Source organism: Pecten maximus, chromosome 10 (genome assembly GCF_902652985.1).
Source record: "Pecten maximus chromosome 10, xPecMax1.1, whole genome shotgun sequence".
Lineage (NCBI taxonomy): Eukaryota > Metazoa > Mollusca > Bivalvia > Pectinida > Pectinidae > Pecten > Pecten maximus.
Window position 1 is genome coordinate 15,047,742 of NC_047024.1, and position 26,492 is coordinate 15,074,233.

Below are 26,492 nucleotides of genomic sequence, written 5' to 3' on the forward strand. Positions count from 1 at the left end.
GGCAATTCTGAAAAAAACCACTTAGGGTCTGGTGGCCAGTCTAGCAAAGTACCAACGAGGGGCCGATGTTGGTAGTGTTCCCAACTTATCTGAAATGGCTGTCGAGTAAAACATGTTGTTGTTGGGCCAACGTTGTATGCCCAACGCCAAACAATTTGCCATCGTTGGCCCAACATAGTCATGCTATCTGGGCGGCCAGGGTTCGATTCCCCGATCGGACATGAAAAAAGGTATGTGGTCATCTGAGCTGCCTGACCATGCACGTGGGTTTACTCCGGTTCCTTCGGTTTCCTCCCACAGTTAGAACCCTTGCGCGCTTCAATCCGGGTTGATATATATGTTTTATATAGCCTGATTCGCAATCGTTGTAAAATAAATAAAGTTTACAATAAACGTTAATTATGGATAAAATGTCGTTTTTACGAGATTAAAAGTCGTAATTGCAAAAGATTTAAAGTCGTTAACAACCAGAAAAAGTCGTTATTATAAGATTAAAAGTACAGTATACCAGTGAAAATATCGATAGTCTGTCATACCCGTGAAATATATGTTGTATTAAACGGGAAACCATTCAATGCCCTCTATATATATTTCATTGGCTAAAATTGTAATAAATAATACTTTCCACTGCAAAATCTTATATTTTCACTACAAAATCTTATATTTTCACTGTTCATCGCTGCAGTGTAAATATAAGTTTTATTAGTTTGATCAGAGACCTATATACTAGTATATAGGTCTCTGGTTTGATAAATTTCTATATTCCACTGGCAAAAATGAAATAAATGTAAATATTTCTGCCATTTCGTTGTTTCGTTCTGGCGCCCCGACAGAACGATAATCTTCGTCTTTTCGCCCCCGATAATTATAGCGTAATGGCGTCCGATAAACAAGGGCGCCAGAACGAAACAACGAAATGGCAGAAATCAGCCACCATAGGAAACCATTCAATATCCCCTACGTAGCCTATAGCTAGTACGCCAACCTCAGGTGAAGTTTGTTTACATCACGTGACGCAGACCGGATATATAGACAACTAGGCCTATGTATAATTAAAGTCGATCGGGTAGGCGGCGATGTCCTACCTGTATCTGTGTATTACGACATATGCGTGCCGCGTTCCAAACTGATAATTTGGACTGATAATATGAGGTTTGTGTATTTTGCAATACACGTTTAGCGACACGTCTGACACATACAACTCAACTAGGCAAACATTGCAACCCACGGCACCATTCCACGGAATTTGAGGAGATTTGAGAATTCATATTTAAAAACAACTGTACTGTAGAGGTTTTCTATAACTGACCTAGGTCAGTGGACTATGGCCATGGCTTCAGCGCCTCGTAGGTAAGCCATATTTGAACTTGATGTTGTCTAAACAGGGTAACATTTCCTTTATGTATATTGTCAGTACCCAAAACAAAATCATACTATTTTAAACATATGACGTAGTCTAGTGTTGGCCTATCTGAATGATAATTTGAGAACATAAATATAATTGGCATGCGCGCTAAGAGTGATGTTTTGATTTTAAACACGTTTACACTTGAGACGATTGAAAAATTTGTTTAATTTAAAGCCTACAATGTTTAAATTGAAAATGTTGTTTATCAAGATTGACTACAATAAAAATCAAAGTACTGAAAGTACTGAAGCACTGAGGCGTTCCAAAAGTTAGGAAGCAATTATTAAGATTTGACAAGTTCTAATGATGATGAACTTGGGTCTCAAGACAACAATGGTCCAGTCTACATCTACACAGACAGCATAATCGATATAGACAAAGACAAATTTCTCATTCTCTCTCCTAACCACAAATACTGTGTGTACTTATCCCTCATTCATCCCCTGACTGCAATCTTTCTTTCCATTTACCATCTGTCTCTGGAACCGTCTATCCCCAGACATCACACCCAGCCCTGATGGAACATCAATCAGATACAAATTGTTGATGTAACTGTAAAGGTTCAAGGAGTTAGTAGTGTGCAGCCAGGCGGGATCAAACCCGCGACCCTCAGCTTACTGGTCCGCTGCTTTACCGACTGAGCTAAAGGGTAATTCCCCCTACCCCGAAGCTAGAAGGCGACCATACAACTATGTACAGTATTTACCATTAAAATCCCGGCCTGCTACACTACTCCCTCCTTCAAACGTGTTCGCCCCCGAACACACCAACCCAGGTTCTATCTCCAAGTAAGCCTATTGCTTTCACTTTGAGTGGTCTGCGGCACCAGTGTAAAAGTTCAAGGAGTAGTAGTGTACAGCCAGCTGGGATCGAACCTGCGACCCTCGGCTTACTGGTCCGCTGCTCTACCGACTGAGCTAAAGGGAAATTCCCCCTAGCCTGAAGCTAGAAGGTGACCATACAACTATGTACAGTATCTAGAATTAAAACCCGGCCTGCTACATAATATTGCCTCTTAGTTTTTAGGTTGTGATCATTTTTGTCAGCTGTTTACTACCTGTGATCTTTTCCACATTTTTAACATCTCTTTCAAAACCTCTGAACCGACTTTGATGAAATTTTGCAGGAAACTTAAAATCTGTGTCATCAGATGAAACAAAAGTGTGACTATATATAAGGTTCATAGGCCCTGACTGAGGGAAGTGCTAAAAAGTGCATGGCCAAATGACTCAGAATGGGGAGGTCTTCAGTAATCTGAAGTTTTCTGATGATTCATAGGCCTTTTAAAATTAAAAATCTGATCTGGGCCAATAAAACATCCGAAACCTTCAGATTAAGTCTTCTTCAGATGCTTTATCAAAATTGGGCATCATGCCATCCTCCCCCTTAATCTGGAAGTATTTATTCAAACTTGGATGATATCATTATGATATTATCATGATTTTATGCAAAATACACCAGTGTGTGTACTGTTGACTTAAACTTTCTGCTGGGAACCTAATTCAGACTACATGTAATTTCATGTCAGTTTTGAAATATGCACAACTATTTCACATATGCATGTATGGTTTGGCTGATAAAATGCAAAGCTGCTATGATGCAAACAAAGAGAAACAAGTAGTGTTGGGAATCGGTTGGGAAATCATAATCGATAATCGGTTGAAGACAACTTACTAATTATCGATTATGTAATCAGTTGGGACGGTTGCTAAATAGTCCAACATAAGTTACAACTTACATGAATGAAAGTTACAACAGTGAACAGTCCTTCTTTCTGTCAACATTCGCTAAAAAATGCATAGCAGAAAAACAACTGAGCTATGTTTCAGACTCAATTCAGAGAACCTGGAGCAAAAGTGAAATTGACTTCAATTTCGCGGAACACCGATTGTAAAACGAAACTAGTTTCGTGCACTTAGTCTAACCTTTGTTGGCATATGACCGCCTGCACAGTTTGCATATCGCCTTCGTCATATCCAGATTTTCTTTGGTTGGCCCCCCCTTCTCTTATTTTATAGAACCCGAAATGGGTCCAAACCTGCGACCGGGCTTTGCCGCCTGGATAGGGATAGATTGGGGCAACCGCGTCCATTTTATTTTACAGCGGAAGTACTTTCGGAAGGTTACACGTTCGGAACATTTTTGTTACTTTCGTTTTCAATGTACCAAATCTACCGCCGATGGACCAAAACCAACTACGTTACAACCGTTTCATAATAAGGAAATCACAATCGTTTTCAACTAAGAAAAACAGTTCTAAAACTGTTAATAACGTATTTCTTTTTGGGATATGATGTGTTATATTCACTTGATAATAATAGTACATGTAGTTATGTATGAGTTACCTCCCGTCCTATATAATCGATTGTTAGCCTTCATAATCGATAGTCGCTACCAGGACAAGAAACAATCAATTATCGATTATAATCGATAATCGTCCCAACACTAGAAACAAGCATTCTTAAATCGTGTGTTTGTTGATGTGGAAGAGGCAGAAAATTTCCATTAGAGCTAAGTACCAGGTAGATGTTTTCGTGCAATTTTTAGAAAACATATCATTTGAACTCCTCCAAACTTCGCATATTCATGCATTCACATGATATACCAAAAGAGCCAGAAAAACACAACTTTATATTAATTTCAAATAGTGTCAGATGGTCAGATTTCGCTACCAACCTACGTTGCATTAACAGTTTAATATTCATCACAACCCTTATATTACCAGGAAACCGTATTCTAAGAATGGTGAAAGGGATTTGTTGTAAATTAAAAATTTTCCATGAATGCATAATACAGCAGGAAATGTTTATTGTTTGATAACCTGACCAATTCTATTGTTTTATAAACTCACCAATTTTATTGTTTGATAACCTGACCAATTTTATTGTTTGATAAACTCACCAATTTTATTGTTTGATAAACTCACCAATTTTATTGTGTGATAAACTCACCAATTTTATTGTTTGATAAACTCACCAATTTTATTGTTTGATAAACTCACCAATTTTATTGTTTGATAATTAACTCACCAATTTTATTGTTTGATAATTGACTCACCAATTTTATTGTTTGATAATTAACTCACCAATTTTATTGTTTTATAACCTCGCCAATTTTATTGTTTGATAATTAACTCACCAATTTCATTATTTGATAATTAGCTCACCAATTTCATTGTTTGATAATAAACTCACCAATTTTATTACGTAAATTAAGACAGGTGAAGAGACAACAATCCAAAGAAGTTTGGAACACGGAACTCCAGCAATTCTTCAGTTGTGTTCGTCGTGGCAAGGTTTCCGAAGTAGAGTAAGTTGTTATAGAGGATGGTGAAGGTGGGGGCCATAAAGGGTGAGAGGGTGCGATGAGTTGTTGGAGATTGGGGAAGGAAGGTGTGTGTGAAGGGTTGGCGGACAGAGGTAGTGGGATGTGGGGATTGGGGAGGGGATGTAGGAGAGGGTGGAGGGGAGGGGATGTCGGAGAGGGTGGAGGGGAGAGGGTGGGGGGGAGGGGATGTCGGAGAGGGTGGGGGGAGGGGATGTGGGAGAGGTTGGAGGGGATGGGGTGGAGGGGAGGGGATATGGGAGAGGGTGGAGGGGAGGGGATGTGGGAGAGGGTGGGGGGGAGGGGATGTGGGAGAGGGTGGAGGGGAGGGGATGTGGGAGAGGGTGGAGGGGAGCTGTGGGAGAGGTTGGAGGGGAGGGGATGTGGGAGAGGTTGGAGGGGAGGGGATGTGGGAGAGGGTGGAAGGGAGGGTGGAGGGGATTCGGGAAATGGTGGATGGGATGTGGGAGAGGGTGGAGGGGAGGGGATGTGGGAGAGGGTGGAGGGGATGTGGGAGAGGGTGGAGGGGAGAGGGTGGAGGGGAGGGGATGTTGGAGAGGGTGGAGGGGAGGGGATATGGGAGAGGGTGGAGGGGAGGGGATGTGGGAGAGGGTGGAAGGGAGGGTGGATGGGATTTGGGAAATGGTGGATGGGATGTGGGAGAGGGTGGAGGGGGGGGATGTGGGAGAGGGTGGAGGGGAGGGGATGTGGGAGAGGGTGGAGGGGGGGGAGGGGATTGGGAAATGGTGGATGGGATGTGGAGAGGGTGGAGGGGGGGGGATGTGGGAGAGGGGGGAGGGGAGGGGATGTGGGAGAGGGTGGAGGGGATGTGGGAGAGGGTGGAGGGGATGTGGGAGAGGGTGGAGGGGATGTGGGAGAGGGTGGAGGGGGGGAATGTGGAGAGGGTGGGGGGGGGGGGAGGGGGGATGTGGGAGAGGGTGGAGGGTAGGGGATGTGGGAGAGGGTGGATGGTAGGGGATGTGGGAGAGGTGGAGGGGAGGGTGTAGGGGAGGGGATGTAGGAGAGGGTGGAGGGGAGGGGATGTGGGAAAGGGTGGAGGGAGGGGATGTGGAAGAGGGTGGAGGGGATGTGGAGGGTGGAGGGGAGGGGATGTGGGAAAGGGTGGAGGGGAGGGGATGTGGGAGAGGGTGGAGGGGAGGGGATATGGGAGAGGGTGGAGGGGAGGGGATGTGGGAAAGGGTGGAGGGGAGGATGGAGGGGATTTGGGAAATGGTGGATGGGATGTGGGGAGAGGGTGGAGGGGAGGGGATGTGGGAGAGGGTGGAGGGGAGGGTGGAGGGGATGTGGGAGAGGGTGATGGGGAGGGTGGAGGGGATGTGGGGGAGAGTGGAGGGGATGTGGGAGAGGGTGGAGGGGATGTGGGAGAGGGTGGAGGGGAGGGGATGTTGGAGCGGGTGGAGGGGAGGGGATGTTGGAGAGGGTTGTTGGGTATGGGGGAGGGGAAGGGAGTGTGGGAAATAGTGTAGGGATGACGGATGTGGTCACGGCTGGTTGGGATTGTGGGATGGGTTGATGGGGGGAGGGTAGGTAGGAGGTTGGTTGTAGATGTGGAAGGGGTTGGTGGGAGGTGAGGGGGAGAGGGAGAAGAGGAATTAGGGAAGGCCCAAGGGCTGGTGGGGAGAAGCAATGGGGAAAGGGGATGTTGAAGGTTTGGTGATGGTGTGGAAAGGCGGATACATGGGAGGGGTTTGGGGAGAAAAGAGAGGTACTGTGAAATATGGTCAATTGAAGGTGAGGAAAATGCCAGGGGGGTAGTAGTATAGGGGCACAGGGAAGTGAACAAATCAATTTTTAACTTACCTGCTTCAAAGGAAGCTATGCCACAGTACGTTAGCATGCAATGTCTGTCGCCCATCAAATGTCTCTAAATTGCTACCAGTTGGGAAAGGCTCGATCTCCTGATGTTCATTTGAAGCATTGTTGGGGAATAGGGACTCATTAGTATTGATTAAATGGGATGTCTTATAAGATTGTTTGGCCCTGATGTCTGAGTTATACTGTGCCTCTGGGCTTCTTAGAAGTTTGTTCACTGATTATTTTCTTTCTGCTGTTCCAGTCATTTTGTGAAGAAAGTCAAAATAGATGTGAACACTACCGATCCCTGGGACAACTGTCCGCTGTAAGTCCTAATTAGCGATTTTATTGAATTTGATGTCAAATTACATGTTTATATAATTATAGGTACAGAAGAGGATCTATTACCCATTTATTTCATTTATGAAACAAAATAAATCACATATCTTTATTGATTTTCACAATTTTATTCTAACATACACAGCAGGTGTATTTTCACAGCAATATGTTTTTCACAAAATGAAATTAACATTATTCACAATGATTGATAATATATGTATTGCTCAGACACACAAACATTAGGAAAATAAACCGCTCACAAATATTTACTGGTTTACAGTATATGATGATATTTGTACAGTAAATGTTTTCTTCAACAGGTACCTGGCTAGTCTCTGTGGACATATTAAAATGGTGAAATATCTACTGAAAGCAGGTAACTATTATACAACTCTTAAAAAAGATTTCAGATTGACAAGTCTTTGGGGTCAAAGGTTAAATGCAGGTAAAATGTCAAAGTTCTGAGTCAGTTTTTGTCTGTGCTTTATAATTACCATCTTCACTCCTTGAGGGACTTGACAGACACGTTCAAGTTTCAGGGTTGTTGGATCAAGGTCAAGGTCACCAATGCTATTTTTCGAAAAATCGTTGGCTGGTCTCTAGCAGCTTCATAACTTGAGGGATTTTGATCAAACTTTACACAAAATTACGAAGGACCATACTATCGTGTTTGTGTTTTAGTGTTGTGGGGTCAAGGTCACCAGTACTATTTTAGGATAGATCCTTCACACCACTCCAGTGGCTTCATTCCTTGAGGAATTTTGATCAAATTTCATACAATTACAAAGGGTATGATATCTCCGACAAGTTTCAGTCTCAGGGCTGTTGGGTCAAGGTTTGTTGTCCGTGCTGTAGAGGCTTCATTCCTTGTTGGATTTTGATGAACATTTCACATTTGACCTGTGACCTTTCAGTGTCTTGTTGCCCCATTTTCACGTTTGACCTTTGTACAGGTGCCCGATATGATGCTCAGAGTATTGAAGGACAGAGATGTTTCCTGTCGGCTCTCACCACAGACATCAGACACATCCTTAAGGAATACCAATCCGGATCTGCTTGTGTTGTCTCGGAGAGGCCCACAGAAAGTCCGAGTATCTCCAACCTCACATCTTTCCTACAAACGTGAGTCATTTTTCATCTTTATTAATTTAAGATGATCTCAAAAATGATGTCTTGACATCTATATTCAGTTCAAATAAAGGAACTTCTGACTTATTTAAACAATGGAATGATTCACATCCTTTAAGGTGTCAAATGAAGGGACCATGACCCGAGGGGAAAGATTCTTAATATAACTGCATAGAGCTTGCTGCATATTTGGTACCATAAGAACCTTACGCTGAGGGTTGCACAAAATGCCTTTATCTTAAGTCCCCTTGGGGGCGAGACAGGGAAATCTCAACCCGAGGGGGCAGATTCTTAAGTTGCCAAACACGAGGCTTGTCAAGGGGGCGAATGATTATTTTTCTCTTACCCTGTTTACCTTCTTATGTATCTAATGTAGACGTTACATAAATTTTAACGCGACGTGATTGAATTGTCAATGTGACGTTATTGTTTTGTCGCTGTGACGAAATGCAATTGTTGCAGCTTGTCTCAAGAAATCTCACACCGGTCAAATTGTGGATTTCCCTGTGCAGGGTAATAGAAATTCTATCGCTCTTCCACCAGAAAAAATCTAGATATACCTGTTAAAATTACAGGAAAAATTTGAATACACCTGTCAAAGATGAGATGTTATAGCAGATACCTTTCTCACTTTTAATAAAGAAGATCTAGAATCCGTACATCTTCGGATTCCTGACTTTGATATATGTAGCATGAGTTAATAATTTAGTTTTCCCCCGCAGGATGTATGAAAGGACTCCAGACTTTGACGTGGAACTTATTGTCGCTGGTCAAACATTTTTAGGACACAAGTGCATCCTTTGTGTCCGGTGTGCTTACTTCCACAAAAGACTAACCGCTCCAGATTCACTACAACTCAAGACCCTGGAGCTTACTGACCCGGTGGTAAGGTTCAAAGGTTAAAAGTCAAAATGCCTCAATCTACATGCAGTTACATGTATGTACTTGTTGTTCTATTTTGGAAGGTCATTATCATACTTGACCTTTTGTCACTCAATAGAAGGTTCAGAGGTTAAAAGGTAAATTATCTCTGAATCTTCCTGTAACCGCTTTTTAGCTCACCTTGTCAAAAGGCCAAATGAGTTTATGCCATGATGCGGCATCTGTCATCCTAAGTCACCTCAAAATTATCCAAAAATACATTTTGTACATTGTCTTAAATACCTGGAACCTGCTCAACAGGTGATTGATTCAGGTCCATTGGACCTCTTACTATTCTAATTTTTTTGTTATCATACTTGACCTTTTGTCAGGTAGTACAAGATCATAAATATTCTTGACCTTTTGCTTTTTTGTCGGACAATTTAAGTTTAACATCTAAACATACTCCACTGTACAATTGTACCACCAAATTTCAAATTTCTCTAATCTATCAACTTCTTTAATTGTAAAAAATGTGTAATTTTAGCCACATAATATTAATAAAATATATAGTACCTATATATAGATAAGATTTAAACTGAAATTAGATGTTCTTAAAGATCCCGTGTAATATACATGTATACTTTTTGATCTTACAGTTTACTCCAGAAAGTATGCGTGGAATTCTTCAGTTCCTCTACACAGGTAGGGATATACCTGAACATTTTATGCATATTGGAAAGTTTGAGGATTGTGTTAACAACCAATGAAAATGTATACGTGACGTTTCGATGACTTGTACATTCTTCAAATTTACCCATAGAAAGGGGCTTATTTGAGGATAAATATAGTTAACTTTTACACTAGGGGAGAGGGCTTATTTGAGGATAAATTCAGTAAACTTTTACACTAGGGGAGGGAGCTTATTTGAGGATAAATTAAGTAAACTTTTATACTAGGCGAGGGGCTTATTTGAGGATAAATTCAGTAAACTTTTATACTATGGGGCAGGGTTTGTTTGAGGATAGATACTGTAATAAGATATTTTCTTGATTTGAAGTGTTTAATTTGTTTCCTCATCAGGGGGACTTGATCTGCCGGTAGAAGATGTAGAGGACACCCAGAGATTAGCCGCCTATCTTGGCTTTACAACTCTGGCAAACTGCATCGAGGCTGAAATGAAAGAATCCAAAACGCGTAAGAATGTGACGGGTACGTATTGTTTAATGTTCTGTCAACAGATATGGTCCTTCTCCTCCCCAAAAAGAGTAAAAACTACCAATTTTATAGACTCTGGTATGTCTCAGCCAGAGGACGGACTGAATCCAAAGCCTTCCTCACAGAGCTGAATACTTAACTAAAGGCCAAAAGGGTGTCACGAAGAAAAAGATAAGATCATAAATTTAGCGGTCTAAAATACAAATCATGGACCATAAACATTGTTGCTTATATGTCCTAAATTTAGTTGGCCTGTAAAATATGTACATACCATAACTTATGTATTCAGGGATTTTCCTACAATAGAAACCGGGTCCATTAAAAGGACCCATTCCTAAAAAAAATTATGAAAATTCCCAATTTACCACTGACTGAAAAATTTCTAATTTTGATGTCACTTTTCAATAATTAAGTATGTTTTATATATATTAAGACAATTTTAAAAAATAAGGAAAGAGCTATAGATAGCAAAATAAAGTAAAAGATAATATAAAGGCAATACTTATCAAAGAAAAACAGAAATTTGAATGAATTTCACTATTTTTTGCGTAGAAATTCCCAAATCAATGGACCCTGGACACGGTTGAAAAATTGTAGGAAAATCTCTGGTATTATACAGTGGACTCTGTCTAAACCAGACTCTGTCAAATCTGGATCAATACCTGATTAAATATGAATATAGTGCCTAATCCTGTTTATTCTGTAAAACTGCCATATATCTGGGTCCTTCAACCCAATTGTCAATCTGCTGTGTGTAAACTGTTTGATTAAAACAACCTGATGACTTGTCAGAATTTTTTCTCCTTAAAGTCAAAGTTTGAATGCCATTCCGGTTTCTTTTTTTTGGGGGGGGGGGGAGATAAATAAAAAAAAATAGGGTAAACCTGATGACTTGTCAGAATTTTTTCTCCTTAAAGTCAAAGTTTGATATTCATTATTTGAGCAGTGAAAGAAGATCTGGCTGAAGCAGTCATCAGTGTACAGTATCAGATGCTGAGGACGGATCTGCTGTATGACCTGAGACAGCTTGTAATGTCAGCTGTACCCCAGCTACTACACCAACTGGTGAGGACATCTATATACAGTGGAATATAAATACTTATTTGAACTTTAGAATGTTGTTTAAACTTTTAATTTAAAAATCTGATTTTGTAGTACTGGAAAAAGGAAAAATCATCTTTAATGAAAAGAAACACATTATGAAAATGATATTTTATGATGGTCAATCAAGAGTTGATGTTTTTATTTTAAACATTATAATATAATATTGATCATAAATTAATCATCAGATTTGGTAGGCTATTTCAACTGCCTTTCATCCATGGTTTGTCGTTCATCAGTCCTCTTGAGGTACTCGATTGATTTAATTCAACACGGGGCCCAATTTCATCAACATTCCTTAATTTGAAATTTAAGGCAGGTTCTTCCCCTTAAATTCTGTAATGCTTTCCTCTGGAAAAGTTGAAGTAACAGAACGTTGTGTAGATGAAACCCAGTCCAGAAAGAGCAGCTTATACATGTATATCAATATGTTGATTGTCAAAGAGGTGGCAGAATTTTTTTTCTGAAGCTGGACATTTTTAGCCCACCATCATCAGATGGTGGGCTATTCAAATCGCCCTGCGTCCGTGGTCCGTCGTCCGTCCGTCCGTCCCTCCGTCCGTCCCTCCGTCCGTAAACAATTCTTGTTATCGCTATTTCTCAGAAAGTACTGAAGGGATCTTTCTCAAATTTCATATGAAGGTTCCCCTTGGTGCCTAGTTATGCATATTGCGTTTTGAGACCAATCGGAAAACAACATGGCCGACAGGCAGCCATCTTGGATTTTGACAATTGAAGTTTGTTATCGCTATTTCTCAGAAAGTACTGAAGGGATCTTTCTCAAATTTCATATGTAGGTTCCCCTTGGTGCCTAGTTATGCATATTGCGTTTTGAGACCAATCGGAAAACAACATCGCCGACAGGCAGCCATCTTGGATTTTGACAATTGAAGTTTGTTATCGCTATTTCTCAGAAAGTACTGAAGGGATCTTTCTCAAATTTCATATGAAGGTTCCCCTTGGTGCCTAGTTATGCATATTGCATTTTGAGACCAATTGGATAACAACATGGCCGACAGGCAGCCATCTTGGATTTTGACAATTGAAGTTTGTTATCGCTATTTCTGAGAAAGTACTGAAGGGATCTTTCTCAAATTTCATATGAAGGTTCCCCTTGGTGCCTAGTTATGCATATTGCATTTTGAGACCAATCTGAAAATAACATGGCCGACAGGCAGCCATCTTGGATTTTGACAATTGAAGTTTGTTATCGCTATTTCTGAGAAAGTACTGAAGGAATCTTTCTCAAATTTCATATGAAGGGGCCCCTTGGTGCCTAGTTATGCATATTGCGTTTTGAGACCAATCAGGGAAAAAAATGGCCGACAGGCAGCCATCTTGGATTTTGACAATTGAAGTTTGTTATCGCTATTTCTCAGAAAGTACTGAAGGGATCTTTCTCAAATTTCATATGTAGGTTCCCCTCGGTGCCTGGTTATGCATATTGCATTTTGAGACCAATCTGAAAATAACATGGCCGACAGGCAGCCATCTTGGATTTTGACAATTGAAGTTTGTTATCGCTATTTCTCAGAAAGTACTGAAGGGATCTTTCTCAAATTTCATATGTAGGTTCCCCTTGGTGCCTCTTTATGCATATTGCGTTTTGAGACCAATCGGAAAACAACATGGCCGACAGGCAGCCATCTTGGATTTGACAATTGAAGTTTGTTATCACTATTTCTGAGAAAGTATTTAAGGGATCTTTCTCAAATTTCATATGTAAGTTTCCCTTGGTGCCTAGTTATGCATATTGCGTTTTGAGACCAATCTGAAAACAACATGGCCGACAGGCAGCCATCTTGGATTTTGACAACTGAAGTTTGTTATCGCTATTTCTGAGAAAGTACTGAAGGGATCTTTCTCAAATTTCATATGGAGGTTCCCCTTGGTGCCTCATTATGCTTATTGCATTTTGAGATCAATTGGAAAACAATATGGCAGACAGACCGCCATCTTGGATTTTGACAATTGAAGTTTGTTATCTCTATTTCTCAAAGTACTGAAGGGATCTTTCTCAAATTTCATATGTAGGTTCCCCTTGGTCCCTTGTATTGCATTTTTGGACCAGTCTGTCCTGAAAACAACCTGGCAAACAAACAGCCATTATCGTTAAATCTCAAATTTCTTATATAGCTAGGATTCCCTTGTTTGAAAAGTACTGGAGGGATATCTCAATTTGCACAGATTAGTAAAAGGAAGGGAAAAATAGAGAGAAGATCAATCTGACATAGAACCTATAAAGATCATTCAATGGTGGGCGCCAAGATCCCTCTGGGATCTCTTGTTCATACATGTTTCAAATTCACAGGAATTTCAAGAAGTATGTAGTATAAGGAGGATTTACTGTTTTTGTTGTTTTTCAGATAGGAGGTACCGCTGATCACACGACAGAGGCAAGCAAGAAGGACATGGCTGACACGAACACAAACAGCCCGATCTTCCCCGATATATGTTTCTGTGTGGGAAATCAGCAGTTTGAGTGTCACAAGGTTTGGTTTGGTTTATTCTGTTTAACGTCCTATTAACAGCTAAGGTCATTTAAGGACGGCCTCCCGTGCGTGCGACATGCATGCGTGTGGTGAGTGCGTATGTGTGTTTTGGGAGGCTGCGGTATGTTCGTGTTAAGTCTCCTTGTGATAGGCCGGAACTTTTGCCGATTTATAGTACACACTGATTACGGTAAAAATTATAACTTAATCTCCAAACAACGTATAAAAGCAAGAATCTGACTTATCTGTAGATTTTATTTATTTTTTCCAAATGTAGACAAAGTTGTATTTAGATGGTAATATATTTTATTGAAGCAGATGTAGACTTGACCTTTATGATTGTATATACACATAGACTTTTAGCGTTGCTGTGACATTTAAGGATGTTGAAAATTTTATTAATTCGTTATCAGATTATTGCTAAAATGGATACGAAGACCTGGAGCGTACAGTGACCTAATTCAAACATGATTTTTTGTTCATAGATGTTTTTTTACGGGAGAAGTGAGTTTTTCCGGATCATGTTAATTGAGAAACAAGATGACCAGCCACCGGCCCTAGAGGGATACAGACCAATGGTCAACCTGGATGACATCACAGAGGAGGATTTCGTACACGTTGTTTCCTATCTATACCAGGATCAATGCTTGGTCAGTAACATATTACAAAATCGTGCGGCTGTACCCCTCCTAACAAAATTTGGGGAGTGTGTACTGGGTTCAGTTCAATTGTCTGTCAGTCAATGTGTGAACTTGTCCAGAGAACTCCTACAGTTTTCTGAAGCTTCATCGATAACTGCACCTATTCAGTAACACCAATCAGGTGACTTATTGTAATCATTATAACTAAAGTCCTGAATTTCCAATTTCCCCTAAGGTTGGTGTTACTAATGACCAGGTGACTTATTTTAGTCATTATAACTAAAGTCCTGAATTTCCAATTTCCCCTAAGGTTGGTGTTACTGATGACAAGGTGACTTATTTTAGTCATTATTATTTAACTCTTCCAGTACCGTTGTCGACTATAGTCGACATAAAAATGTGCTCCCTCTAATTCCCCGTTGTCGACTGTAGTCGACAGGCTTAGTTGATGTTATTAAAGTGTTGATTTGTTGAAACCATCACCCGACATATACAATCATCTTTTGAAACAAACATTTTTGTTGACAAAAAAATTCATTTTTTATTTCATTTGGGTTTTAATACATGTTTTTCCGTTAGAGTAATTGGTGATATTTTGTCAAGATGTTGTTAATGTAAACAATATGGCGGCTTGCTACATTTGCATTTTAGATATCATTGTATAGGATGTTTCAGAGTGTTCAATCTGACATCTAGATCTTATTTAGTTAAATATTTCTTAAATATGCACAAAGATAACACTAACCTTTGTGTTTCTATTTGAACACACAACACATCAATGACGCACATGTAGTCTGCCATTTTGTTTAAACTTCTGGGGGCGAGCCTAATAACTACTTCCGGTACGGAATCCGGAAAGTACACAAAGTACGGAAAGAGTCTCGAATTTCCTATTTTCCCCCCAGGTTGGTGTTGCTGACCAGAACAGACTGTTAGAGATTTGCGACAGATGGACGCTACCACAACTAAAGTTACTGCTGACAGACGAGGGACAAGATGTCACTGTCGACAATGTGATGCAGATATATGCAGCAACCAGTCAAGGAAATGAAAACCTTCTGACAAAATGCTATCAGTGCATTTCTGAAAACTTCATGGAGGTATGTAATTGAAATACCGTGAAAGCTAGTGTTGACTACAGCATAATGCTGAATGTAAATCTAGTAATAAATTTAGTAAATCGAAAATTTGCCATCCTCAACATTTTAGGGGGAGACCTGAATATCGATGAGAACTTTATAAGTCCTATCATACTACTACAGAGGCAAGCTATCGATCACACTTCCTCAGGTCACCTGTGTGCTGCTGAGCAAGCATATTAAGTTGTCAGTCTGCATTTTAATTTATCAGCCTTGTTCTTAATTTTTCAGTCAGTTTCTTTATTTTGTCATCATGTTTCTTAATTTGTCAGGCTGTATATCTTAATTTATCAGCCTGTATCTTAAATTGTCAGTCTGTATCTTAATTTATCAGCCTGTATCTTAAATTGTCAGTCTGTATCTTAATTTATCAGCCTGTATCTTAATTTGTCTGCTTTGATCTTAATTTTTCAGTCAGTTTCCTTATTTTGTCATTCTACATCTTAAATTGTCAGGCTGTATCTTAATTTATCAGCCTTGATATTAATTTTTCACTCAGTTTCCTTATTTTGTCATCATGTTTCTTAATTTGGTAGACTGTATCTTAATTTGCCATTCTGTATCTTATTTTGTCAGCCTGTATCTTAATTTGTCTTGATCTGAATTTTTCAGTCAGTTTCCTTATTTTGTCATTCTGTTTCTTATTTTATCAGGCTGTATCTTATTTTGTCATTGTGTATCTTAATTTGTCAGATTTGATCTTAATTTGTCAGATTTGATCTTAATTTGTCAGCCTGTATCTTAATTTGTCAGTCTGTATCTTAATTTTTCAGCCTGTATCTTAATTTTTCAGCCTGTATCTTACTTTCTCTGCAGCATATTGCCTAATTTGCATGCAAGTACTTCTTGGAAGGGTATTGTTTTGTACTATAATAGATTTTGGATCTAAGTGTATTTTGTACCCTTCTATATATCAAATTATATGACCCTTTGTATGATATATGTAAAAATTGGCCAACAAATATCTTATACAGTAAAACCTGTCATGTTGTGACCTTCCAAGGGAGGCAAAAAAAAAGGTCACATATGACAGGTGGTCTCTTAATCCAGGCTCAGATAACTAGTACATTTATAGTGAATAGCATTGGGAAGGAAAAGTAAGATCACATACAGGTTGTCAACTAGGTTTGACTTTATATTCTTTCAAATAAAACTGCCTAAATTATGTATGCTATATAAATGCTATATGTATGCTATATAAATGCTATATGTATGCTATATGTATGCTATATAAATGCTAAATGTATGCTATATAAATGCTAAATGTATGCTATATAAATGCTATATGTTTCACAAGTATGAGCCCTCCACCTCTGGGTCGCAAGTTCGAAACCTACCTGGGGCAGTTGCCAGGTACTGACTGTAGGTTCCTCCACCTCCAAAACCTGGCACGTCCTTAAATGACCCTGGCTGTTAATAGGACGTTAAACACAAACAAACAAACTAACAAATCACAAGTATGAATGTAAGAAAATTGTTGTTTTTAGAAAGTTTGGAATTATAGGATTTCAAAACAGAAATCAGTTGGTTAAGGTTTTTCATTGCTGTTGATTTAAAAAGTGTTATATGTAGTAAGGTAGATCTTGACAGATTATCTGTGACAAGTTTACAGACACATTTGGTGAGATATATATGTCATATGTATGCTTATGCCACTTTCGGGCTTCCTTAAATGGCCTTATTGTGTTAAAAGGTTTCTTTCAGTGAATTATTGCGATGAGCCTCTTGTATTTATTAATGTGATAGACACCAACTACTACAAGGAGACCCCATCTCAGAATGGCCCTGAATAATGAAACCAGTAAACAAACATACAAAAATTGTATATACAGAGTTGTGGCCCTTGTTTACATAAATATCAAAGTTTAGGACTTTAATTTATTTTTAGTTAGCTTCACAGTACGAGTTCCACCAGTTCCTGAAGAGAGAGTTACCTGCTCCTGGTGAAGATGAACCTCTAGTGAAGACTTCTATAATTGCGAAACTTCTTTACCATATCCGTATCACAGCACGTACATGGCAGGATAAGAAATTTGCCAACGAGAAGATCAAGAAGCTAAACTACATTGTTTCTAACAGACTGGGATACGAGGCCAACTTCACTCTGTTTGATATTCCACCTGTACCACCAGAGTGTCTGAGTGCTACACCTGTACCCCCAAAACCTCTGAGTACTACACCTGTACCCCCAAAACCTCTGAGTACTACGCCTGTACCGCCAGAATATCAACCTACTAATGTAACCGTTCATTGGCACGAGGGACAGGATGTTACTGTCGACAACGTGATGCAAGCTTATGCAGCAACCAGTCAAGGAAATGAAAACCTCAGGACAAATTGTTATCAATGCATGGCTGAAAACTTCCTCGAGGTATGTACATGTACATGTAATTGACATATCGTGAAAACCAATTTGATTTGCACAAAAATGTAAGGGCTAAATAGAAAGCTATTAATAATTTTTAGCTCACCTGCCCGAAGGGCAAGTGAGCTTATGCCATGGTGCGGCGTCCGTCGTCCGTCCGTCCGGCCGTCCGGCCGTCCGGCGTCAACTTTTTCATTTAAACAACTTCTTCTCAATAACCAAGAGGCCCAGGGACTTAATATTGGGCCTGTAGCATGCTGGGATGAAGGGCTACAAAGTTTGTTCAAATAAATGACCTTGACCTTCATTCAAGGTCACATGGATCAAATAGGCTATAATCTTCAAACAACTTCTTCTCAATAACCAAGAGGCCCAGGGACTTGATATTGGGCCTGTAGCATGCTGGGGTGAAGGGCTACAAAGTTTGTTCAAATAAATGACCTTGACCTTCATTCAAGGTCACATGGGTCAAATAGGCTATAATCTTCAAACGACTTCTTCTCAATAACCAAGAGGCTCAGGGACTTGATATTGAGCATGTAGCATGCTGGAGTGAAGGGCTGCAAAGTTTGTTCAAATAAATGACCTTGACCTTCATTCAAGGTCACATGGATCAAATAGGCTATAATCTTCAAACAACTTCTTCTCAATAACCATGAGGCCCAGGGACTTGATATTGGGCCTGTTGTTTGCTGTTGTGAAGGGCTACAAAGTTTGTTCAAATAAATGACCTTCACCTTCATTGAAGGTCACATGGGTCAAATAGGCTATAATCTTCAAACGACTTCTTCTCAATAACCATGAGGCCCAGGGACTTGATATTGGGCCTGTAGCTTGCTGGGGTGAAGGGCTACAAAGTTTGTTCAAATAAATGACCTTCACCTTCATTCAAGGTCACATGGATCAAATAGGCTATAATCTTCAAACGACTTCTTCTCAATAACCAAGAGGACCAGGGACTTGATATTAGGGGTGAAGCATGCTGGGGTGAAGGGCTACAAAGTTTGTTCAAATAAATGACCTTGACCTTCATTCAAGGTCACATGGGTCAAATAGGCTATAATCTTCAAACAACTTCTTCTCAATAACCACGAGGCCCAGGGACTTGATATTGGGCCTGTAGCATGCTGGGGTGAAGGGCTACCAAGTTTGTTCAAATAAATGACCTTGACCTGCATTCAAGGTCACATGGGTCAAATAGGCTATAATCTTCAAACGACTTCTTCTCAATAACCAAGAGGCCCAGGGACTTGATATTGGGCCTGTAGCATGCTGGGGTGAAGGGCTACCAATTTTGTTCAAATAAATGACCTTGACCTACATTCAAGGTCACGGGTGAAATTTGCGATAGCCAAGAGCCTCCAAGACCTGATATTAGGCCAATAGAATGCTGGAATGAAGGACTAGAAAATGTTTAATATGAATAAAACTAGCTTACAATGCTATTTGAATAAAGAGGTAATCAACATAGTATCTTTAGAAATGACCTCATCAACTTCAAAGTTGCTGTAGAGCCAGGTGAGCGATACAGGCCCATTGGGCCTCTTGTTTTCAAATAAAGAAATTGCCATTGTCAACAAAAATTTCGGGGAGACCTGAATATTGATCCCATCATACTACAGAGACAATTTGTCAGCCTCTATCTAAATTTATATGTTGGCATCATAATTTGTCAGCCAACATCTTATTTTGTCAGTCTGCAGCTTAATTTGTCAGCCAACATCTTAATCTGTCAGCCTGCATTTTAATTTGTCAGTCTGCATTTTAATTTGTCAGCCAACATCTTGATTTGTCAGTCTGCATTTTAATTTGTCAGCAAACATCTTAATTTGTCAGCCAACATCTTAATTTGCCAGTCTGCATTTTTACAAAGACAAAGTCTCAGGTGACCTATTCTAATCCCCTTTTGTCCGTCGTCGTGCGCGTGCGTCGTGCGTCGTGCGTCCGTAAACAATTTACATTTTCTCCAAAACCCCTAAACCAAATTCAATGAAATTTTGCAGGAAGTTTTTATGGCTAAAGGTCAACCAAAATTGTAAATTGTATGGTCCCCACCCTCCAGGGGCCTGAGGGGCGGGGCTAAAAAGGGTCAATTTGACCAAAATTTCAAAAATCTTCTCTATTCTCAGATATGGTGGAGTCAAACACTCTTCATAGATGGAAGGGTCTTGAGGTGCTTTACCAAAATTGTAAGTTTCATGACCCAGGGGTCTCATGTTTACCCCTGGGGAGGGGGTAAACTTTACTATAGTTTGTATTGGGAAATCACATTTTTGACTTTTATTCATTTCTATTGGAATTCATTCTAATTTGGTAAACATTATCAGCATTGGATGACAGTTTGATGGCATGCTCATGTTGGCCCAGACTTACCCCCAGGGGCTGATGGGCGGGGCTTAAAAGGGTCAAATTGACTGAAATTTCAAAAATCTTCCTGTTTACTCTCAGATATGATGGAATCAAATACTCTTCATAGATGGAAGGGTCTGAAAGTGCTTTACCGAAATTGTGAATTTCATGACCCTGAGGTCTCAAGTTTGCCCCTGGGGAGGGGGTAAATTTTACTGTGGTTTATATAGGGAAATCACATTTTTGACTATAATTTGTTTGATTTCTATTGGAATTCATTCTAATTTGGTAAACATTATCAGGTTGTGAAGGCAATTTGATGGTATACACATGTTCGCCCTGACTGACCCCAGGGGCTGATGGGCGGGGCTAAAAAGGGTCAAATTGACTGAAATTTCAAAAATCTTCTTCTCAAGACCGAAATAAGGTGGAATCAAATTATCTTTATATATGGAAGGGTCTTAAGGTGCTTTACTAAAATTTTGAATTTCATGACCCTGGGGTCTCAATTTCCCCCCCTGGGGAGGGGGTAAACTTTACTATAGTTTTTATAGGGAAATCACATTTTTGGAATATATTCTAATTTGGTTAACAACTTGGGATGGCAATTTGATGGTATGCACATGTTGGCCCTGACTGACCCCCAGGGGCTGATGGGCGGGGCTAAAAAGGGTCATATTGATTGAAATTTACAAAATCTTCTTCTCAAGACCAAAATAAGGTAGAATCAAATACTCTTTATAGATGGAAGGGTCTTAAGGTGCTTTACTAAAATTATGAATTTCATGACCCTGGGGCTCTACATTTGCCCCTGGGGAGGGGGTAAATTTTACTATAGTTTGTATTGGGAAATCACATTTTTGACTTTTATTCATTTCTATTGGAATTCATTCTAATTTGGTAAACATTATCAGCATTGGATGACAGTTTGATGGCATGCTCATGTTGGCCCAGACTTACCCCCAGGGGCTGATGGGCGGGGCTTAAAAGGGTCAAATTGACTGAAATTTCAAAAATCTTCCTGTTTACTCTCAGATATGATGGAATCAAATACTCTTCATAGATGGAAGGGTCTGAAAGTGCTTTACCGAAATTGTGAATTTCATGACCCTGAGGTCTCAAGTTTGCCCCTGGGGAGGGGGTAAATTTTACTGTGGTTTATATAGGGAAATCACATTTTTGACTATAATTTGTTTGATTTCTATTGGAATTCATTCTAATTTGGTAAACATTATCAGGTTGTGAAGGCAATTTGATGGTATACACATGTTCGCCCTGACTGACCCCAGGGGCTGATGGGCGGGGCTAAAAAGGGTCAAATTGACTGAAATTTCAAAAATCTTCTTCTCAAGACCAAAATAAGGTAGAATCAAATACTCTTTATAGATGGAAGGGTCTTAAGGTGCTTTACTAAAATTATGAATTTCATGACCCTGGGGTTCTACATTTGCCCCTGGGGAGGGGGTAAATTTTACTATAGTTTGTATTGGGAAATCACATTTTTGACTTTGATTTGTTTGATTTCTTTTGGAATTCATTCCAACTTGGTTAACATTTTCAGCAAGGGATGAAAGTTTGATAATATGCATATGTTGGCCCTGACTGACCCCTAGGGGCTGATGGGCGGGGCCAAAAAGGGTCAATTAAATTAACTGAAATATTTCAAATCTCAGGTGACCGTTAAGGCCCATGGGCCTCTTGTAATTTGTCAGCAAACATCATTATTTGTCAGCCAACATCTTAATTTGTCAGTCTGCATTTTAATTTGTCAGCCAACATCTTAATTTGTCAGTCTGCATCTTAATTTGTCAGTCTGCATCTTAATTTGTCAATCTGCATCTTAATTTGTCAGCAAACATCTTAATTTGTCCGCCAACATATCAATTTGTCAGTCTGCATCTTAATTTGTCAGTCTGCATCTTAATTTGTCAACCTGCATCTTAATTTGTCAGTCAACATCTTAATTTGTCAGCCTGCATCTTAATTTGTTGTATCTTAATTTGTCGGTCTGCAAATTTGTCAGTCTGCATCTTAATTTGTCATCCGACATCTTAATTTGTCAGTCTGCATCTTAATTTGTCAGCCTGCATTTTAATTTGTCAGTCTGCATTTTAATTTGTCAGCAAACATCTTAATTTGTCTGCCTGCATCTTACTTCAGCATATTTTTATATTTGCATGAAAGTTCTTCCTGGACTTTTTGCACTCTAGTTTAAACAATATTTATTTATATTCAATACAAGTGTACATATACATTGCAAATTGTACATTGGTGAGGGATTTAGAAACAAGCTTAAAGCTTATATTAATCCATTTCCCTCTAAGGTTCGGCATATTGTTGATTAGTATGGTGGTCGAGATACAAATACTGTTTCATAATGATAAACAGAAAATAATTATTTTGACAAAAAGGTAAATTATGGTGAAAAGTGATGAACAGTGGTGGAATACAAATAAATCCATGTTATAGCAATCTAATTGGAGAATAGAATACTTGTTAATGTTAATTAATGATGTCGATGGGGATGTGGATAAATTACGATGAAGCTAAGTACAATGTAGTTCATAAATATTTAGTCGAACCTTTTGGAGTGTAATATAAAATTCTGTACAGCTTCAATTATTATTTCATTTTCTTCATTGGACAAGTCTGGGTTTCCTGATAATAGAATATCAGTATTCAGATCAAAATTTAAACTCAATATAAACTGATTACGTTGATTAATAAATTTTTCACACATGAATAAAAAGTGAAAATTATCTTCAATATATCCACATGAACAGAATGGGCTATCCGTTAGATTTCTGTCAAATAAATGTTCTTTCAAGTTACTGCAATTTAAACGAAGTCTAGTATGTAGTATTTGTATTTAGTATTTTGTACTCTATCAAAGATGATGTACCCAACTGTAGGTTTTATATCTTACTACTAGTATACATTTGTATATCAAATACTATGACCCTTTGAATGATGTGTGTTAATACAAGACAACAAATATCTTATATATTTTTTCAAATAAAACTGCCTTAATTATGTATGTTACATATATGTTTGTTATATTTAACATTTATGGCCCAGGATGAAGGTTAACATGAAGGTTTGTTTACTCGAAGGTATCATATTTCCTGAGGGCTTGTCCGAGGGAAATACGAGAGCTTCATGAGCGTAAACAAACCTTCATATTACCCTGCATACAGGGCTCTAAATTGTTAATATACCGAAAAATAATCAGTAATAAAGATATGAAATACCATTTTTATTAGCTCACCTGGACCGAAGGTCCGGTGAGCTTATGCCATGGTGCAGCGTCCGTCGTCCGTCGTCCGGCGTCCGGCGTCCGTCCGTCAACATTTGCTTCAAATCGCTACTAGTCAAAAAGTTCTTATTGGATTTTGACCAAATTTGGTCAGAAACATCCTTGGCAGAAGGGGATCAGATTTTGCATAAATGGTGGCTCTGACCCCCAAAGGGCCTGAGGGGCAGGGCCCAATAGGGGAAATTGAGGCAATTCCTTTAAATCGCTACTTGTCATAAAGTTATGAATGGATTTGAACCCAATTTGGTCAGAAACATCCTTTGGGGAAGGGGAACAGATTTTGCATAAATGGTGACTCTGACCCCCAAGGGGCTAAAGGGGCGGGGCCTAATGGGGAAATAGAGGTAATTCCTTCAAATCGCTACTAGTCATAAAGTTATTAATGGATTTGAACCCAATTTGGTCAGAAACATCCTTTGGGGAAGGGGAACATATTTTGCATAAATGGTGACTCTGACTCCCAAGGGGCCAAAGGGGCGGGGCCTAATGGGGAAATAGAGGTGATTCCTTCAAATCGCTACTAGTCATAAAGTTATTAATGGATTTGAACCCAATTTGGTCAGAAACATCCTTTGGGGAAGGGGAACAGATTTTGCATAAATGGTTACTCTGACCCCCAAGGGGCCAAAGGGGCGGGGCCCATTAGGGGAAATAGAGGTAATTCCTTCAAATCGCTACTAGTCATAAAGTTATGAATGGATTTGAACCCAATTTGGTCAGAAACATCCTTTAGGAAAGGGGAACATATTTTGCATAAACGGTGACTCTGACCCCCAAGGGGCCAAAGGGGCAGGGCCTAATGGGGAAATAGAGGTAATTCCTTCAAATCGCTACTAGTCATAAAGTTATGAATGGATTTATACCCAAATTGGTCAGAAACATTCTTATGTGAAGGGGAACAGATTTTGCATAAATGGTGACTCTGACCCCCGAGGGGCCAAAGAGGCGGGGCCCCATATGGGAAATAGAGGTAATTCCTTTAAATCGCTACTAGTCATAAAGTTATGAATGGATTTGAACCCAATTTAATAAGAAACATCTTTTGGGGAAGGGGAGCAGATTTTGCATAAATGGTGACTCTGACTCCCAAGGGGCCAAAGGGGCGGGGCCCCATATGGGAAATAGAGGTAATTCCTTTAAATCGCTACTTGTCATAAATTTATGAATGGATTTGAACCCAATTTGGTCAGAAGCATTCTTTGGGGAAGGGGAACAGATTTTGCATAAATGGTGACTCTGACCCCCGAGGGGCAAAAGGGGCGGGGCCCCATATAGGAAATAGAGGTAATTCCTTTAAATCACTACAAGCCATAAAGTTATAAATGCATGTTGTAAACTCAGAGAGTCTGGACTTCATTATTTCTTTAAAGCAGTTGGGATCCCCACGCTATAACCATAAATAGCATTGTTTGAGGTTAACAAACAAAAGGAATTGAACATGAACATTATTTTGACATTTGGTCAAATCCAACCAGGTGAGCGATACAGGCCCCATGGGCCTCTTGTTACAAACCCCTGTGACATCATTCGCTGAATTGATACGATTCCATGTCCAGGTGTTATTGTCAGTTTCTTTTAGAAACGCTTGGCGTGTACATTTGTTGATATTTTCGCGTGTACATTTGTTGATATTTTCGCGCTCTGAGCATTATTGTTTTGCAGAATTTTATTAATTTCTGCTTCTTCAACTGCATGAAAACATTTGCGTTTCTGTCGTCTGCCATTTGTAAATAACTGGAAGGGAGACAACTCAGTGCATCAGAATATGCGGGTCGCCATGTTGGCATGCGGTCCAGGGAGATATGTTGTTTTATTTCCCTGGCTCACACGCCTCGGGGAAATATGATGTTTTATTTCCCATGTAGCCAGGTGATGCATTTCAGCTAATCACAGGCACTGTTATAAACATAAGGTATAATAATATGATATGTATATGCTATATACATGTATGATATATGTATGTTATATATATGCTATATACATGTATGATATATGTATGTTATATGCATGTTATATTTATGCTTGTGTCACCTTGGGGCATCTTTAAATGGCCTTATATTGTAACATATAATCCTATGCATAACAGAAGTAGATTGTTTTCTACAATTTTTTATGTGATGATACAGCAGTAAAAAGAATCATAACTGATTCTTACATGAATGAGATAATGTTTGGTAATAAATAATGAAATTCATTATTTACAATACAAGTTGAAAAATCTAAATCTATGTAGCTTCTGCTCCCCTGAATTTAAGCCGAGAGCAATGAAAACCAGCAAACAAATATATATACAGAATTGTGGCCCTTGTTTACCATTGATATCAAAGTTTGGGACTTATACTTTTTCCATTATTGTATTTTCAGTTAGCTTCGCAGTACGAATTCCACCAGTTCCTGAAGAGAGAGTTACCTGCTCCTTGTAAAAATGAACAGCTGGTGAAGAATTCTATAACTGCGAAGCTTCTTTGCCATATCCGTATCCCAGCACGTACGTGGCAGGAAAAGAAATATGCCAACGAGAAGATCAAGAAGCTAAACTACATTGTCTCTAACAGACTGGGATACGAGGCCAACTTCACTCTGTTTGATATTCCTCCTGTACCGCCAGAATCTCAGAATACTACAGAAACTGTTAATTCACATGAGCACACAAAGCGGTCATCATCAAAAAATTCTTGTGTAATATTGTGACCTGTTTTGTATCTGATGTGTCATATAAAAAGCTTATACTTGGTGAGTTCCAGTAGATACTCTATAAAGTTAAACTCACTCGTGTTAAACTCATTCGTGTTAAACTCATTCGTGTTAAACTCACTGGTGTTAAACTCACTGGTGTTAAACTCACTGGTGTTAAACTCATTGGTGTTAAACTCACTTGTGTTAAACTCACTGGTGTTAAACTCACTTGTGTTAAACTCACTGGTGTTAAACTCACTGGTGTTAAACTCACTTGTGTTAAACTCACTGGTGTTAAACTCACTGGTGTTAAACTCACT

At 39.4% G+C, this 26,492-nt stretch overlaps 1 protein-coding gene across 4 annotated transcripts in view; it reads left to right on the forward strand.

Moving 5' to 3' along the window:
• The first annotated feature begins 1,052 nt into the window (after positions 1-1,052).
• LOC117336824 (ankyrin repeat and BTB/POZ domain-containing protein 1-like) overlaps positions 1,053-26,492 on the forward strand; it is a 34,678-nt gene continuing 9,238 nt past the window's right edge. Inside the window, exons 1-14 of one of the 4 annotated variants that reach the window (XM_033897480.1) lie at positions 1,053-1,350; positions 4,625-4,717; positions 6,810-6,872; positions 7,207-7,262; positions 7,840-8,008; positions 8,737-8,899; positions 9,535-9,580; positions 9,959-10,087; positions 11,040-11,158; positions 13,561-13,686; positions 14,172-14,336; positions 15,233-15,427; positions 17,355-17,837; positions 25,861-26,229. In XM_033897480.1, the coding sequence (XP_033753371.1) occupies positions 1,325-1,350; positions 4,625-4,717; positions 6,810-6,872; positions 7,207-7,262; positions 7,840-8,008; positions 8,737-8,899; positions 9,535-9,580; positions 9,959-10,087; positions 11,040-11,158; positions 13,561-13,686; positions 14,172-14,336; positions 15,233-15,427; positions 17,355-17,837; positions 25,861-26,187 (2,160 nt within the window). In that variant the 5' untranslated portion in view covers positions 1,053-1,324 and the 3' untranslated portion in view covers positions 26,188-26,229. The remainder of the gene's footprint in view (positions 1,351-4,624; positions 4,718-6,809; positions 6,873-7,206; positions 7,263-7,839; positions 8,009-8,736; positions 8,900-9,534; positions 9,581-9,958; positions 10,088-11,039; positions 11,159-13,560; positions 13,687-14,171; positions 14,337-15,232; positions 15,428-17,354; positions 17,838-25,860; positions 26,230-26,492) is intronic. The other 3 variants (XM_033897482.1, XM_033897481.1, XM_033897483.1) reach the window with 3 other exon arrangements.